This window comes from Nematostella vectensis, chromosome 14, assembly GCF_932526225.1.
Source record: "Nematostella vectensis chromosome 14, jaNemVect1.1, whole genome shotgun sequence".
Classification (NCBI taxonomy): domain Eukaryota; kingdom Metazoa; phylum Cnidaria; class Anthozoa; order Actiniaria; family Edwardsiidae; genus Nematostella; species Nematostella vectensis.
The window spans coordinates 13,331,516-13,349,349 of NC_064047.1; the positions used below are offsets into that span (position 1 = coordinate 13,331,516).

A 17,834-nucleotide genomic window follows, 5' to 3' on the forward strand; every position below is an offset into this window, starting at 1 on the left:
TATTTTTTATGTTTGAAATCAGGCCAATAGCCAGGACTTTGAGCAGAAAAGTTCGTTTGCCCTACTTCTATTAGGTTGCTTAGGTTAGGTTTGCTTAGGTTGCAATCGATTTTCCTTCATTAGAGCGGACCTTTCAGTTGAATTGGGTGTTCTTTCAAAACCCTCTCCCAGACTACAGGCTAATAAGTTCAAACATAATTTACAAGGCGGTAATGAATTGCAGAAATCGTGTAAATTGCCACAATTCACCTAATTCTCCTAAAAATCTGTACGTTAAAAATGCATCAAGGGTATAGTTAAGCTAAAGTGACAATCGAAAGTACCATCACTGGGTTTTGTTCAATCAAATAGCTTTATCTTAAATTAACCTCACCTATACCCTATGACTATTCTATTGCACTCCAGAGCATATGTGCCGTCGATGCACCTGAACAATGGTCAGTTCATCTAAGTAGCACCAACAAGCGTATTGTCTTTAGCTGTTATACGCAGTCGTCAGCATTTCCCAGGCCAGTCACTAACTAGCTTCTCCTGGTGATCACGTGATATATGAAGTGTACACAATATATGATAATTTTCCATTCGTTTACTTTGGCTATGATGGTCTGGTCACTGGTGTTCTACTGGCTAGCGCCTCGTGGTCATCACGTGATATAGGCTTGAGCTCTATGTTCATCGGTGTTTTACTGACAAGCGGCTCGTGGTCATCACGTGATATAGGTTGGAGCTCTATCTTCACTGGGGTTTTACTCACTAGCGCCGCGTGGTCATCACATGATATAGGCTTGAGCTCTATCTTCACTGGTGTTTTACTGGCTAGCGCCGCGTGATTATCACGTGATAGTCCGCAGGCTTGAGCGTAAGGCCAGCCTCCCCTGTCAAATCAATTGGTGGGTGGTCAGCGGTAAGACCTTCTTCAGAGAAGCGGAATTTTTGCATGATGGCTGTGATAAAGAACATGAGCTCGGCGATGGCTAATTCTCGGCCAGTGCACTTTCGTATTCCTAGAAAAAGGGATAGAAGGGAATGTTGGCCATTGATCAGCATCATAATCACATACGGAAAAACCATCATCAACGGCACCATCATCACTTGTAAATTATCATCATCAACCACAATTAATAACAACCATCCTCACCGTCATCATAAACTCCACCAACAACAACAAAAAAACGTAATGATTATTATCGCAACTACCACCATCATCATCACTACCACTATCAACAGCAACCATCATCATCATTACAAACAACAAAACAACCACCTTTATAATCATCATCATCAAAACCACCAGCTATCATCATCACAAATACACACGTTACACAGCATGATCGTCAATTTTTCCAATCTGTCAGCATTACCTGCTCCAAATGGCAGAAATGTTGGCCACGAATTCGGGTTTAGTAGACGGCCTTCCTCGTCTAGAAAGCGCATGGGGTCGAACACGTCAGGGTTTTGCCAGTATTCTTCGTTCCTCAGCAATGACCAGATATTAGCGAAGATGACAGTGTCTAAAAAGAAAAATGGTTGAGCGTTTGGGAAATAACAAAGCCAGGATCGTTGTAGCCTGATTTATGAAGCGCTTGTATATCGCCTATTCTCCCGTCACGTCTGATTTCCTTTGCGAAAAAGGCGTGTTCCGTGACGTCATCTGACAACTTTTTTATCGCGTAACTGATAAGAACTCACATAAAAAATGGACCACAAAAGGGAAGCAAAGAGATCAGATCGATATCTAATGCGGGCAGCCACGTACACATTTATTGTTGATAATTTGTTATCATATTATTTCTTATCATATGATACCTAAGAATGCATTGTTGGCTCAGTCACTGGCTCTAGTTGTTTGTACACCATGTTTGGTACTGCGGCAAAATAGCTTGCCAACAAATCCGTGTTTTGTCTTCCAGTAGAGCAATAAGTCGTCAGCAAAACTGGCGCTATTTGCACGGGGCTTAACCCATTAAGTTTCATGGTCTAAGCGAGGACGTAAACCCTTAAATGTTTGCAAAGGCAGAAACAAAGGTCAAACCTAATTTTTGTTTTTAGCTATGAATTAGTATTGCACATTTTTTGGTTTGGTTGAGTCACGTTTACCTTGGTGGATCATTCTCGGGGACCCAGGACGTTGCGGAGATCGGGCACACAGGTAGCACGGCGCTTGTTTCTTTCTTGCGCTGCACTCCCTGTGTCCCTGATCTCCGCGAGGGGGGGTCCCCTAGGATGTCCTTGGTGTCGCAGTCATGGTTGCTTGACCATGTAGAGGCTATCGTAAGCCAGAACCCTCTTCGTACCTTTAGGTATGGTGTATCCACGAAATTCCACTTCCTCCAGGGTAGAGTGGGGGACAGCGGTGGGCGCGAGGCACGTGACCCTGAGGAGCTCGTAGAGACACGCATGCGTGTAGGGAAGGTGCTTGACGTCGTCAAGAGTGGGTATCCGATCTCGACCAATCACCGTGTCGATCTCATGGTGAATACGACGCTGTACCTGATGCGATAATAATGAAAATAACATTATAAAAATTGCATCTTCCAAATATGGAAATTAAATTCCTAATATGGTAACAGGTAGCTGTTCTCAGCAGATTGTGGAGAAAAACGCCGCATTTGATACAGAACCAGTAGAAGATTCTATGTCAGTCGCCAATCTGTTATCCTAGCAAAATATCAAATGAGAGAAAGGATCCGTTTCCATCGGCTGATTTGGGAAAGCTATTGCGATATGTTTGATTTAATTTGGTAAATGAAGTCTAACAATTTGTCTTTCATGGCTATTTGGAGATTCCAATAAAAAAGGTGTGGCTAGCAGTCTTTTTTTAAGGCAACTGCAAAAAACACGTTGAGTCATATTCTAAATTGTTATCTTTTATTCCGAGTTGGATGCAACAAAGATGCCTCTCACCTGTGGGTATTTGACGAAATATGCGATGGCCCAGTAGAGGGTGAGAGAACTCGTGTCAAAGCCAGCGCCAACCAAGTCCACAATCGTCTGAACTACGTCAAGATCAGTCATCTCTCCTTTGGGATCCGAGTCATCATCGATCTGGCTATGCTCTTCGGAAACTTTTATCACAGCATCAGCGAGGTTACGAATCCTCCCCGAATAAGACGTCTTATTTTCTTCGTACAAGTTCTTGAGGACAGCGTTCATGTCAGAGGTAAGTTTGACCATACGGTTGACTTTGGGAATCGGAAAATTCTCCATCCACGGCATAAAATCGACAGCAAGACCGCAACCGACGCACTTCCGAAAATCGTCCGAAGTTCCGAGAATACTCTCGACGTGTGAGGCGTCGTGATTTTCTCCGAAGAGAATTCCTAAGATGACGGATGCAGTGGCGAATTTGAGTTCAGGCATTACGTTATGGGGTGTTTCTGCGCATGCGTCTAGCCGCTGGACGAGACCATGGGCTACCTTGCCGAGAATGGACTCGAGTACATCCTGTGTAGCGATGTATTTGTGGATTGCGGTAATGGCTGTTTTACGCATCAACTGAGGATAAGGATAATGTGTAGTGAAAAAAGGAGACGAAAAGAAGAGAAGGGAATAGTTAATTGAATTAAATCGAAGTGGTGTGGAGGAGGACAAGAATAAAAAAGGAAAAAACTGGGAAAACTGCCTTTTTTCTTTCTTCCATTTTTTGTTCCAAAAATGGAACAAAGAAAGAAAAAGAAAACGAAACTGAATTAAAAGGAAAGCAAGAGAAGGAGAGATAACATAAATAAGAAATAACATGGATAATGGAGTGAACTTGAAATGATTTTTTCTTCCTTAAAAAAATGGAAGCGCCAGGGAAGACGGGAAAACAGACAAGAGAATGAGAGACAAGCGGGGACAAGATTCCAACAGCGTGTGTCTTACCTTCCATTTCCTGCAGTAGGGTGCATTGATAAGTCCATCCCCGCCATTCCGGCATCGCTCCATAGTGTAGAGCTTGGGTCTACCGGCGAACACCCTTGAGAGCTTGCCAGTGAGGGCCTCCTGCAAAGCCATACCATTAAGGACCACCACCAGGCGGCTCCCTAGATACATGCTGAATACCTGGCCATAGTTCCTGGACATTTCCAAGAAATCCAGGTGCGACTTCGGACCTAGACGGAATGCTGCGCCTGGAACAAACAAAAGAACCAATGTATAAAAAATAACATGGCGAGAGGCAAATTTGTGGATTATAAGTCAAATTTATATAATATGGCTAGAAAAACTACATACAAGCTGTAAGTAACTGTGTAGGCGCGGTGGAGTAAGAAAAATAAATAAACTGATGGTTGAGATTGTGTGTTTTACGCGCCTATGTTATAAGAGTGTATTAAGGCCTATTAAGGCGACTTGAAGCAATTTGTTGCAGAAAGCAGAAGAGCGTTCTTCTTTTCGAGCGACACATGTATAATCTAAGATTTCCGTCCGAGTGCGAATGTCAGACGTTCAATAGTACAATTAAAAGTTTGTTATAACTTTTCTAATGTTATTATTATTGTTGAAATTGCATATGAACTCCTACTAGAAGTCGAAGCATGTATCCATCACTCTTCGGGAATTGTCATTTATTTATATTCTTTTCATTTATTTTTCTATCTAGCGTGATTCGAGATACGTGAAATAAACGTGTAAAACGAGGGACATTTTGTACATACATAGAGTGCATCATGAGCCATTTAGAATATTTATTAAGAAAAAAAGAACAGAACATTTTTTGTTACACAATATTGCTACCGCGGTGATCCTAGAACCTAATCCCTCAGAATCGAATCAGAACCTAAAAACGGTCAGGGGGGGGGGGACTTCCAAAAAAAATAAAAAAATAATAAAAATACCTTTTTAACGAGTGAAATAAGCTAGAATCGATCAAAAGGCATTACATAAATATGGTCTCCTGAATTATTTATTGCAACTTCTAATTTGTGTGAATCCTGACTAATGTCTGATTAGAATCCCTTGCCTGGTTTCTGGGTTTAAACTCTTGCAAATTCCTATGCAATCACAAGGAAATAGCAATAATATGCACGTCATAACATGATGTCACGCTAGCTACATCAACTACAGTAACTCCTGCGTATCAATTACGGAGAGTTAAATATAAACTGGACTCAAATTGACCGGAATAAAATCAAGTCATCCAAAAAAGGGGATTTTTTCCTTATGAGATCTGCAAAATTTTTTGGACCAGTTTATGATCTGTTCAAACAAAAAATAAATAAAAATAATGAAGAAAGAAAAAATAAATAAAGAAAAAAAATGTTCCTACTAGCTGCTATTTATACGAACAAAATCCATTAGATTCCTAGTATTTTTTATTCAATTGTATTGCGCTATGTGTATGTGTAGGATCACCTTTTGAAATTTTTACACTAGTGATGACTGAAATAGAAGGTAATTTTGAATTTTTTTGTTATTAACAATTACCCCCCCCCCCCTCCCCCTCCTGCTATTAGGTTCTGTTTCGGTTTTGTTTAGGTTCTGATTCGGTTCTGTTTAGGTTCTAAGAAATTTTAGGTTCTAGGATCACCCGCGGTAATAATGCTGGCCCCTTTTGTTTTAAAAATTGTATATAAGCCGTCCAATACTCCGAGTAGAAGCCCATCATAACAGGTTTATCATAAGCAGGCTCAATAGTTTATTTTCTCAATTTTTACAGTGTAACTTGTTATTATCCCTTGAGCAAGATTTCGAGACAACAAAGAGAGAAAGTTCTCACACGTTTTGAAAATACGAGCACACTCGCGCTCCTCCTACAACTTTCAACTTTTTCCAGCGGGTCAGATTTGTTTGTAGTCGAAATGTAGAGAGACGCAACTGACTGACTGATATATTCAAGTACCAACAGCCCTTTCAGCTGCCGTGTTCTATTAATAGATGGCAGTTCATAAGTGACCTTTGTTTAAACCTCTTTAGTAGGACAAAAGAGTATCGTTACTGGTGCTATTTTTGGCATCGGTTTTATTAACTTGCTTGTTAATAAAAACACGTTTTGTTGTGTCCATCTTAAAAGATCTAGCACCCAACTTAAATAATACAACACACTCGAAATAAGTTACCTGGTAACTTTCAACAATGTTTTCTGCTCTGCTCTGTCTATAATTATGATTGCATTTATCCAGGAGTGAAAAAATATTTTTCATACAGATAAAATGAAATTTGATTTGATTATTTACTTTGTTATTATCCGGACAGTTGCAGATGCCTGGGCTATAAATGTAGTCATTCAGTTATCACTGAACAAATAACCATCAGGGACTGAAGAGACTTATTGCCTTTTCGGATGACCATACCAATCGCTCAGATGAGCAATCATCTCAGCTTTCAGCAAGGATTTATGGTCGACGAGCGAAATTTTGAAATCTATTTTGTATACGTTGCTGCGGTTGTAAAAAGACCTTGCTATGAAAATACAATTCCAAAAAGAAAGGAGGTAAACTGTTTTAAAGGACTACAGCAAGATAACAAAACACAGTGTTGTTAGCGGTGGGTGGTCATTAAATTGGAACGAACGGAACTTGTAAGCCAAAAAGATGCCTTTCAAAAACAAAGGCGTTAACAATTTCCAGAGCATCCAAAAATTTTCGAATTAAAATTTCAACATTTTAAAACCTAAAAATAAACCGCTAGTGCAATAAAGCAAAAATCACTGCTTAAGGTCACCATTAGTAATTACAATAATTCAAAATTAAGCACTTAAAAATATAACGCCGAAACAATTTATTTTGGCGTTTTACCTAAAGCCTCGCATGTTTGCCTTATTGCGTACCGTTTTTATGTTTTCAAACCTTTCAAATGTATTTTGGATTAATATTCCCTATGTTTACAACTAATAGGACTACTTCCAAAATTACAAACAAGTAAAGAAAGGGGCAAAGTCTTTCAGAAAGGCTTAGAGACTTTCGGGCCGGATATTGTTTAGGAAAGAAAAATAATTCCTTGCTAAATCTACTGGTAAATCTAGTAAAACATAATGTTGATGATACCTCGACTTATTTAAATACTTTGAATTTTAAAGCAAATTAGACAGCTTTGCAAATGGATGGGTATCGAAATTTCCCAAGTCCTCGAGAAACAATTTCCATCGCGCATGTTAACTAAGGGCTGGACAAGAGCAGAGACTTATAGTAAAGATCACGGCGCTTACCGATCACTGGAAAGCCCCATGGCCCGGGAGGAAGTCGAGACACCAAAAACCGCGGCGTCCGGATCTTAATCTTCGCAGCGAAGACGAAAAGAGCCAATAGACTGACGAAGAACAGTGCGAGAGCTTGTAAGCCGGTATGGAGAACCAAGTCGGCTAAGACCGAACCTCTGCTAAAGTCGACAAAGATCATATTGCTTGATGTGCGCTGTGCAGAGAGCTAGGTGTTATGGGCAAGTTGGAATCTGGCGCTCAGTATTAACGCTGTCGAGAACAATTGAAATTAAGACACGCCCCTTCTAATGAGAGCAATCTGGGATTTGTTTTAGTGACATATTGTTATTACATTTAGAAAAATGTGGAAAGTCTTAGGTTGCAAAATCCCCACATAAACCCGGAGATCTTTTTTTTTTTTTTACTTTGGAGGGACGTTTTGCGTTTTCGAAGAAGTGCAACATTTTTTTGTGAACAGTCTGAATTATTTGACATCGAAGATGATCAGTAGGATGGCCGAAAAAAGAGAATATAAGAAAAAGGTTGAAAAAGAGAAAAAAGGCAAATTAAAGTTATGTTTCACTAACCATTTTAAGTGAATCTGAAAAAACTGAAAACCTTCGATGGTCTGTTTAGTGCATCAGGACAAAAGCTTGTGATTGTTCACCGTCGAAGCTATTTGATCGATTCAAAGTAGCGGGGAAAGTATGGTGAATTATAAAAAAAAAAAAGGGAAATGCTGAGTTATCAATTCGAATCTAAAGCAATAAAACATTTTCTCGAAAGATGAAAACACCGGCCGCCTTAGCATTCGCAAAGTTTGAGCGTAGTGCAAGGTGTAGCATAGTTGAGAATGTGAGACCTTCACGGCTACGCAAGGAAAATACAATAGACAGAAGAAATGAGTACAGTACCGAGTGAAAAGGTAAACGTATCTGGATTTGCAGATGTGCGTAGGGTCTTTCTGGGCTAATATTGGCTCTCACTTATGCCAGACGGGAAGTTCTAACCTACAATCAAACATAGAACCATAATAGCTCAATATCAGAACTCTTAAACGTCATTTGAAAAAATCTTCATATCAAAATGTGAAAGGGAAAGACATTACCGTTCATTGATATAAAAGACATGATTGGAAAGAGAACTACTGATATTACCTTTATTTCTTATTCTCAATAAAGCATGAAAGAAGAAGAAAAAAAACATGTAATAAAACTTCTTAATGGAGTTTCACATACAAATGCTTTTGGTGGGGTAACTTATTTTAAGTAACATCTACGTTTTGTAGCAACCCAATTCAATGTAACTAATCCGATTGTACGATCAATTAATCTGGGTTAGATTGAATGCACAGCTTGAAACATATCGTGTTTATTGTTTCTGGGGCCGGTTCCTGAAAAGAGGAATAAGTTATGCCCAGAAAATCCTGGTTTTCATTTTTGCCTAGAATAGAGCAGATTCATGCCTGGATTAACAATGCAAATGGAATATATACTACTAGTAGATATACTACTAGGATATGGCTGTTGAATAGAGAATTGTTAACCTATATGAAGAAAACCTAGTTATCCCATTCAAGACTTTTTGCAATAGAGAGCTGGGAGTATGATGCCGCTAAAATAAAGCAATTTCAGTACTAATTCACATTGAAATCATAATATTATGTCGCAAACATAGAAAGACTATGGATTCAGAGAAACACGTTTGCATTTTTGAGAAATGCGGAACATTAATGAATTCATAATGAACCATTTTTCTTGTAAGAGGGGCTTGAAAGTATTATGGGTGTGCCCATCCAGGTTCGTTCAGGAGAGCGATTTGTTATGATCGATGCAAGCAATTAACCCTTATTCGTTAATTGTTCTGGAAAACATGTAAGCATTATGAATCTTAAAGTAAAACAATGGATACTTGCCCAAAATGACTTTGAAACGACCTTGGACACGTTTCTGATTCCAAAAATAGCCCTACAATTGAAATGTTGATTGCCCTAGTCGGCACCTAACCGCCGGCTCAGTAAGCATTGCGTGCCAGTCCCCTGCCCAATCTCACAACCAAAAATCATCAGACTAACATTTTAGAGATCCACTGAGCGATGTTAGTGAAATACACTTGAACTGGTAGTCTCTTTAGAGTTTAGTATTTATTGAAAGTGGAAATGTGGGTGCTGAGAGGGTTTTAGCAAGCGGTTCGCGTGTCCCAAGCCCGAAACTCACTCAAAAGATTAACAGAGAGAGAGAGAGACGTGCGTGCTGTTAGCCTGGCCTCATGGCCTACCAGTTTTTACGCCTTGATGTGGCTACGGGCTCTAAGTATTAATTACACTCACTCGATCTACTTTGGCGCCGAGAGCTCCAAAAGATTATACCAAGTACTATTATTTACTGAAAAGTTTAAACAGTATTTTCTAACGCAGAAAACACTTTCCCAATATACTTTGTAGCTTTTAACGACCATACAGGGTGCCAAGAACTAGTACTCCCTCAAGAGTTTTTAGACGCTTAAAAGCATACATTTTTTTAGGTAGAATCAGTAGTTTTTCTATCCTTTTAAATACTTTTTTTATATTATACGCACCTCCGCTTCCGAGCGAATCCTACGTTAATAAATGAGTCAGAAAAATAGAAGTTATATTATGCCGGGACATGATTCCATAGAGGCATAGTTAGTTTTGGGCAAATCTATACAACAGCTAATGATGTATTCGCCAACTGCACAAAAATGGGACACGGTGCAAATTAATGCTCAGTTGTAAGAAATGATCTATCGTTCCTAGGGCAAATTCGTAACTAAAAAGGAACAATCAGAGAAGATTGAAGACTGTTTTGGGCACACACTATCAAATCCAAATGTGACCCACAAATAGTTATCTCACAATCTCTTGCTTTGTTTTGTGTAGTATACGTTGTTTTCTTTGTAAAATGGTGCATTTGTACATTTATTTTTAGTAATTCGACATTAAAACCACAGAAGAAAAAGAGTTTTAGAATTCTCTGTCAATGGCTATTTGTATTGCAGTATCAAACAAGGATAAAAGTTAATGTAGGTTACTTAATAAAATCGTCTCAGAGAAAATGGAACACTTCTACGGAAAAAAAACTTTGAAACTTCTTATAAGTAGAACAACTTGAACTTGAAGTATTTCTTATATGACATCTGGTAGAATACAATAAATAAGCTGTCTAAAAAGGACCAATAATAAAGCGCCAATACCGGCACGTGACAACACTCGACCAATTAAATCGTTGGTAGCACGATGCAAAACCTAACGATTTTACTTGAATGTTCGCTGTTTGTTATTTTGGGTTATCGGACCATTGATCATCAAAAACATATAATTAGCTACCACGTGTAATAGCTAAACTTAACCGAGCATCCAACGTGATATTCGACCTAGCTTGTAAAACTACAACAATAAAACAACACATATGTTTATTATTGATGTTAGAACACGTAAAAATACGATGCCACATCTGGCTTTAATCTATACAATTCATTTCAACTCAATTTCAATAGAAAAGTTGGAGCTGGAAAAAAATATAAAAAAATAGTTTACCAAACATGTGGCTTCGCTTGGCTCAAAGGCAGCTGCGAGGTATAACCTGGTCAAAAAAATACACACAAAAGACAAAACAGCTAAACTCGTAAATTAAAATCATATAGTACTTTGGTGAGCACACCAAGTTTAGTAGATTTTCCGCAAGTTTTCAATGAAGGCTTTCTGACGCGACGAACTATTTTAAAAACGTGCGCTCTGCTAACGGCTTTGTTGTCCTTGCCCCCTGCGGTTACCATTCGTCTAACAAGAGTCGCTATGCGCTATTTTGGGCTACGAGCACGCCAAGATGCCAAAAATAGATCAGTTATTTTGAGAACACGCGCTCTGGGGGACGGTCACGCTAATCTTGTGTGCTGGTCACGAGGGTGGAGGCGAATGATCTCAGCAAAAAAATGCCATGTGGAAAAGCATAACAGCTTGAGGCTCTTTGTTGCCGAGATTCTTAAAAAGTGAATTCTTGCAATGAAGGGAAAATTTCAGGAAGGTAGAATCAATAAACAATTTGTGAGAAATAAAACAGACCTGAACAAATTTGTCTAAAGCCTTTCCCACAGCTTAAAAAATATTAAAAAGACTCTAAAAGGTTCTATGAAGTCTTTTATCTATCCCAATCCATCCCAATAAATACAAAAAGACCAAATAGTTGTATTCGTGAACCAGAAGAATGAATACAATACACCAAAAACTGGAATTCGACTCTGCCAAATTTTCGTCTGCCCTGAAGAAGTCTTATTAAAGACTTTAGCTAATTCCGCGTCGTGTATAGCAAGGAAATTAAGTAATTGTTTATACTTGAAAAACTCGCCCGAGAGCGCCAAAAGCGGGCACATAGTTCTTCCCAAACTCACGGGAAAAAAAAATGTTACAATATTTTGAGTGTGATATGAAACGAGAATAAATAGTAAGGAAAATATCAAATAAAAAATCATATTTTGACGTGGAGATAGAAACAATGTCTCGCCTTCCCTTGCGGTTTTCGCTTGCATATTCAAAAGTTCTGATATTCACAAAACGATAAAATGTATCTTAAAATGTAAAATGCTTGAGTATTGAACTTTATCTGACTTTGAGTTCTCTTGAAACTTCTCCTGATACATTTCTACTTAGGATTAACTCGACTATTGTAATTTGTATTATTTTTGGTTATCTGGGGTACGATTGTAATTTGTATTATTTTTGTTTTCTAAGGTACGAGTTTTACTTTAGAAATAGTTTCTTACTTTCATTATCATTGTCCGTTTTTTGTTTTCTATTGCAATTTAGAAAACCGAAAGTAAGATTTAAGGGTACACTATCACCATTTAAATCAAAAAAATAAAATAATAAAGGATTTTGAAGTTTTTTATTGTGTGACACGCGGAGTGAATACATCGGGTGCGTGCACCCTTAATAGAGAGGTCTTGTTCGCAGTTTCTTATGTTGTTACTCACAAGCTTCGCTTCTCGGCCAACTGTTAATTTTTCGCACCATTTCTCCTCCTTGGACATTATCCGCCGATACCCAGCCAGAAGGGATTTACTTACTAAATATCATACACGCAATCTCACGACTCAAAGCGCGCGAGAAAAGGTGTCCACTTAAATCTGGACGAGAAAAGGCAAAGAAAACCGTAAACTTTTTGAAGCATTCGAAACACTCTTTGTAGAGAAATGTGTTAATGTAAGTAGCTACAAATTAACGATGTATAATCTAAAAATAATGACTGGAAGAAGTAATCCACTGGGCGTTTTACGTATTTTTGTCGCTGTATTTAAGCAGAAAATATTGTTAACCACGGTAGTATGTTCATTGTGAAAGTCTAAAAGATCAGATTAAAGGCTGCTTGCACTCATGGCCGGTAAGAAGCAATCGTCACAAATAAGATTTATGAACTCCTCTCTTAAAAGAAATTCACTTTAGGAACTCTTATTGAACTGCAGCGCCAGTTTTTTTTCTTTTGGGTGCGCTTTATTTGTCGCTATTTCTTGGATGGTAGGCTCTAAGTGTGTTCTTGTCGCTATTTCATTGTAGATTCTCTAAGTGTGTTCTTGTCGCTATTTCTTGTATTGTAGATTCTCTAAGTGTGTTCTAGTCGCTATTTCTTGGATTGTAGCTTCTATGTATGATCTTGTCGCAATTCCTCGGATTCTTGATACTATGTGTGCTCTTCTTGTATCTTCAGGATGGATATGGAAATTGCCTCCGTAGATTCGAAACCCCGTTTGGCTTCGAGACATGTCCATGGGTAATACAGGGCATAACTCATCGGTTGTAATATAGTTGGCTGGTGTATGCTGGCATCTACACATAGTCGTTTAAAAAAGGGTGTTAATAAGAGATCGAGCAGTGTTGAAAAGCACTTGTTCGTCTTGTCAATGATTTAAAATATACACTTCTCAAACTCATTGAGAGTTGCTGAAGGTAACTTGAAGGTAACTGACCATTTGATTTGCAGTTCAGTGAACGTGGAAGCAAGACCCAATCAAGAAAAGCAGTTGGGGCTCAAGCCGATCACACAAGGGACGATAAAAGGGCCTATCACGTCAATGATTCCCGATAAATCAAACAAATTCACATGAAAACTGCTGAAAGTATGGGCCATATGATTGCTGTTCAGTGAGCGTGGAAGTAAGTTAACTCCTTTCATGTTTTAAGCATGGAGTCCGGTGCAATTCAGTCAAGAATTTGGTAATAATAATAATCTTTCATCAGATAATAATAATAATAATAATAATAATAATAATAATAATAATAATAATAATAATAATAATAATAATAATAATAATAATAATAATAATAATAATAATAATAATAATAATAATAATAATAATAATAATAATAATCTTCCATCAGAAAAAGTCCTCTCGCATAAGATCCAGCATCATGCCATAGAATATATGAGTTTGAGAAATACGCGCGCATTGTATTTTTACTAAGCCCAAAGTTTCCGTAGACAGTTATGGTGGGCTTTTTGGTCAACTCCGTCGTAGGAAAGAAGAATGGATACCAAGGCTTGATACCAAGGCATGTAGCCTTTCTTATGGCTAAAATAAGGTTTTTTACTGTACACCGAAAACACAAGCGTGGCCCAAAACATGCCTGGGATCACAATGATCATTCCTATGGCAAAAGAATAACAGTGAAAACTTCATGGTTAAGTCAAAGTTTAAATTGATGGGCTTTCTTTTGATGTGCATTACTAAAACACTTCTGCTAAACTTCCACTTCCAGCAGGAGTTTACTGTATCGCCATCTTTTCTGGGTTCGGCAAGGGCAGCATAGTATAAAACTAGAATCAAATAAAGTACAATATATCCGACTTTTTCGCTCTCTTACATACACTCTTCCACACCAAATTCTAAGAACATGTCGAGGCTCAGATGGCAGCAAAATATTATTTTGTTAGTGTGATAAAATGCAGAATCATATTATTGTGTTCATAATAACGACTATAAATATCATTGTTAAAGATCATGTGTGTAATTTGTCTTCGAATAATCCATGTAGTACCATATGCTTAAACACTGAAATTTAAGAACACCCTAAGAACATTTCCAGCCTTCAAATTCTGTAAAAATAAAAAAGGCACAGCCTCAACTGAAATCCGAAGTTCTTAAAAAATTAAAGAGTGTGTGTAGATGGATCCTTTTGAAATTGAATGAGCGGAAGAAATGAAATCTTTCGGTAAATCCCTCGAAAAGAATGTAATACGGTGAAGAGGAGCAAAAACACAAACAATTCTCTTTTGGTCCCACTGACCCAGCCTTCTCCTTACCAAGTAAAAGTAATAAAAACAGAAAATCAGATAATAAACATACAGGCAATGGGCGAGTTTAAAAGATTGGTATATAAATATCCCAGAGTGCTACAATGCAGTATTTCTTACCCCCAAGATAGTGGTATTTTTTTTCCTTCCAATTTTCAGAACCTCTCTTTTTTAGTACAAAACGATTTCTACATGGCCCGAAATGCAACTGTAAGGACTGATGGTAGGCCCTATTGGTAAGGACTGATGGTAGGCCATATTGGTAAGGACTGATGGTAGGTCCTATTGGTAAGGACTGATGGTAGGCCCTATTGGTAAGGAGTGTTGGTAGGCCCTATTGGTAAGGAGTGATGGTGGGTCCTATTGGTAAGGAGTGATGGTAGGCCCTATTGGTAAGGACTGATGGTAGGCTCTATTGGTAAGGAGTGATGGTAGACCCTTATTGGTAAGGACTGATGGTAGGCCCTATTGGTAAGGAGTGATGGTAGGCCCTATTGGTAAGGAGTGTTGGTAGACCGTATTGGTTAGGAGTGTTGGTAGGCCCTATTGGTAAGGACTGATGGTAGACCGTATTGGTAAGAACTGATGGTAGGCCCTATTGGTAAGGAGTGATGGTAGGCCCTATTGGTAAGGAGTGTTGGTAGACCGTATTGGTAAGGAGTGTTGGTAGACCGTATTGGTAAGGAGTGTTGGTAGACCGTATTGGTAAGGAGTGTTGGTAGACCGTATTGGTAAGGAGTGTTGGTAGACCGTATTGGTAAGGAGTGATGGTAGGCCCTATTGGTAAGGAGTGTTGGTAGGCCCTATTAATAGACCCTAATACAGTTTTATTCTGACCTTGCTATTTGCAGTTCAAATACACAGCATCAGTTTCACCATCTTTGTTATAAATACACCGAGTACCCAGGTTATAAGCATCTTTTCTTGCACATTTATTCTTTGAACTTTTTTCTTGGAAATCCTCTGAATAAGCCTGCCACTCGTACCAGAGTTTTAATTTGATTAATTTATCTTCTCTGTCTCGCACCCTCTCCAATTTACGTTTCAAAGAAAATAATAATTTCTTTGTTCCCTTGGAGTCAAGTGAAATCGGGTTGAGAAAAGGGAAGAAAAAAGACTCCCAGTGAAAACAGTTTCTCTGGTGTATATTAGTTGACCGTGTGTCAATGATAATATCAGGGAAAAGAACTGCAGTAAAGAAGCCCAACATTCCATGAATGTATATCTTGGATGATTGTTTTCTCATCAAAGTGCTAGAATTGTTCAGATTTTCTTTGACATGTTCTTTGGCGAGTTCTGTGGGAGCAGTTTTTGTAGGGGGTAGGTGGAGTAGTTGTTTGTTCCCTTTTACATTTGGGGAATTATTCACTATGCATCCACTTACGTCTTGCATACTTTTATCTTTGCATATCTCAGCAACAAAGCATTCTTCATTATCTACATCATTTCTCTCATCATCATCAGAATCGTTACCATCGTCATCGTTTTCCTCATCATTATTATTATAATCTGTTGACACAGCACATTTGAATTCCAGCTCGGTTTGATAAACATCCTCAGCTTTTCTGCAGTCTCCATCCCATGCCAGTTTAGCATTAGACACAAACAGGCAGTCCTCAGGAACACCCATAGTGTACCCTGCACTGAGCGACTTCTTGTGGTTTTTAAGGTGGTCTATGGTCAAGGCACTAGTGATTGGCACAACATAGGTAGACCATGACTGTGGAATGGGAATCCCTTTTGTTGGATGCAGAAATAAGTTGTAGAGGCTTGCAGTCAGCTCAGGTAGAAATTCATCATCACCAAAACAACCAAGCAACTCTGAAAAGGAATAAGCAATATCAGTGAAAATATATATTATTATAACAGACATTTCTCATCAAAGCAGCCAGAATTGCTGGTGTTGGAGGAGAGTGAAAGAGTTGTTATTCTTCCATGGAAAAGACGTGTTTTAGCAGCCGAGGAGAAAGAGAGGGGGGGCTTGACTTTTAACATTTTAAACAAGCAGTTTGGAGAAATTACCTGATGTGATGATGTCAAATGATCTGTACAATGCATGAAATGGCTCTGGAAGGTCTTTGACTGACAGATCAGGATGGAAGATGAATGGATCATAAATATAAACAGTCTGAGAACAAAACACAATCTTGCATTATTATCTTGGCCAAACTTTCTAATACTTCTACTTAATACTTTCTAATAATTCTTATTTGGTGTAGTGGTTCATTTAAAAAGTCCCTGAATACACCCTCCTTGCAACTGGCCTGTAACCCTTTCTTTTGTATCCCCCACCCCACCCTACCCCTTTGGCAGTGAGTTGGCTCACTCAATATGAGAGAATAAAAAAAAGCATAAAATACTTATATATTAAGTGTTATAGCTAGGGCTAAAACTTTTTGTATATATTCTAAAACACTACATAAAATAAAACAAAGAAAACAAAAAATTACATATAAAATTGAATTATCAAGACTACATCCTACATTGTAGACTCGCTAGATAAAAAATATGCATCTAAAATTTTGCTATTGTTTTCAGGTGCATTTCAGTAAGACCGGATTTCTCTATTTTCTGCATTCAAAAGCTCTTTTCTAATAAAATACAGTACCTTGCCAAGTAAATCCCCAAACTGTTTACGTAGAAACTCTACAGCTAATGGGTTTGCTTCCAGAACATGAACAACAGCATTAGCACCTTGCTGTTTGCAGGCATCCAGACAAAACGCTATGAGTCTCCCAAGTCCTGGGCCGAGCACCAGGCATTTAACCACGGAGGATCTGGTGTTTGGACGCGATGCAAGGATTTGATGGACAGCACTATCGATAGCAGCCATATAGAGAAGATCTAGAAAATCAGAAATTCAAGAGAGATCACACATATAATGGGGAATCTCAATTACCCTCTAACAAGACCACCCCAATTAGTCCACCCCAATAATATCATATTAACATATCCACAGGGAGCCCAAGAACACAGTTTTGGGTTTTGAGGATTTGTAAGAAATTCACAATAAAATCACACGAGACTTATTAAAAGTAAAGTCTGATATTCAGAAAGAATGTCCGTGATTAAAAATAATGCTGGTCTCTTACATTTTCCGCGGTCTCTTTCCAGCATAAAATACTCCTCTAATTTGATGAACGGCTCAAGTGGAGACAGCTTTCTACACGGTAGTAGCGATCCAAAATTCTCTTTCTCATTTAGTTCGTCTTCTTTGCAGAGTTCGATAGCTGCAACATTCACGTCTGCCATTTTGAAAATACCACAGGGTGTCTGAACTTTTATCACGCCGAAAGTATTTTCGGCTTCTCCCAATCTACTATGTCCCAATCAAAACCGATTTTGTAACATCCAATAAATTAATCATGGAATCAGGGAAATGGAGCAGTCTGAACTGCTTTTTTTTCGTTTTT

General features: G+C 38.4%; 2 protein-coding genes and 1 long non-coding RNA gene across 5 annotated transcripts; 1 reads left to right on the forward strand and 2 right to left on the reverse strand.

The window, feature by feature from the left end:
• Positions 1–11: 11 nt before the first annotated feature.
• On the reverse strand, positions 12–7,501 carry LOC5503653 (cytochrome P450 1A1). Its single transcript, XM_001624612.3, has 6 exons — positions 7,127–7,501; positions 3,865–4,112; positions 2,905–3,495; positions 2,295–2,490; positions 1,362–1,511; positions 12–1,004 (listed from the first exon to the last, which is right to left on the reverse strand). Exons 1-6 carry the CDS (start codon positions 7,314–7,316, stop codon positions 817–819), a joined length of 1,563 nt encoding a protein of 520 aa, XP_001624662.2. The 5' UTR covers positions 7,317–7,501; the 3' UTR covers positions 12–816.
• Positions 7,502–12,155: 4,654 nt separating this feature from the next.
• LOC5503639 (protein arginine N-methyltransferase HSL7) lies at positions 12,156–17,822 on the reverse strand. Of its 2 annotated transcripts, XM_032371946.2 has the most exons (5): positions 17,514–17,822; positions 17,030–17,265; positions 16,444–16,549; positions 15,259–16,242; positions 12,156–12,956 (listed from the first exon to the last, which is right to left on the reverse strand). In XM_032371946.2, exons 1-4 carry the CDS (start codon positions 17,671–17,673, stop codon positions 15,263–15,265), a joined length of 1,482 nt encoding a protein of 493 aa, XP_032227837.2. In that variant the 5' UTR covers positions 17,674–17,822; the 3' UTR covers positions 12,156–12,956; positions 15,259–15,262. The 2 variants fall into 2 exon arrangements, with proteins under 2 accessions (XP_032227837.2, XP_032227836.2); XM_032371945.2 differs by lacking the exon at positions 12,156–12,956 and having other exon boundaries at positions 14,571–16,242.
• LOC116611552 lies at positions 12,470–16,874 on the forward strand. 2 transcript variants are annotated; one of them, XR_004293541.2, is made up of 4 exons: positions 12,470–12,513; positions 12,838–12,900; positions 13,111–13,283; positions 16,091–16,874. It is a non-coding gene; the product is annotated as an uncharacterized LOC116611552 (long non-coding RNA). The 2 variants fall into 2 exon arrangements; XR_004293540.2 differs by lacking the exon at positions 16,091–16,874 and having other exon boundaries at positions 13,111–13,389.
• Positions 17,823–17,834: the final 12 nt, after the last annotated feature.

Excerpts from the sequence above, each read along its gene's own strand:
- LOC5503639 (XM_032371946.2), bottom strand. The coding sequence starts at position 17,673 with ATGGCAGACGTGAATGTTGCAGCTATCGAACTCTGCAAAGAAGACGAA. Across the intron at positions 17,266-17,513 it reads GGAAAGAGACCGCGGAAAAT|ATCTTCTCTATATGGCTGCT; the intron begins GTAAGAGACCAG and ends CTGATTTTCTAG. Across the intron at positions 16,550-17,029 it reads TTGGGGATTTACTTGGCAAG|ACTGTTTATATTTATGATCC; the intron begins GTACTGTATTTT and ends TTTTGTTCTCAG.
- LOC5503653 (XM_001624612.3), bottom strand. The coding sequence starts at position 7,316 with ATGATCTTTGTCGACTTTAGCAGAGGTTCGGTCTTAGCCGACTTGGTT. Across the intron at positions 3,496-3,864 it reads CCTACTGCAGGAAATGGAAG|TTGATGCGTAAAACAGCCAT; the intron begins GTAAGACACACG and ends CCTTATCCTCAG. Across the intron at positions 2,491-2,904 it reads ATTTCGTCAAATACCCACAG|GTACAGCGTCGTATTCACCA; the intron begins GTGAGAGGCATC and ends TTATCGCATCAG.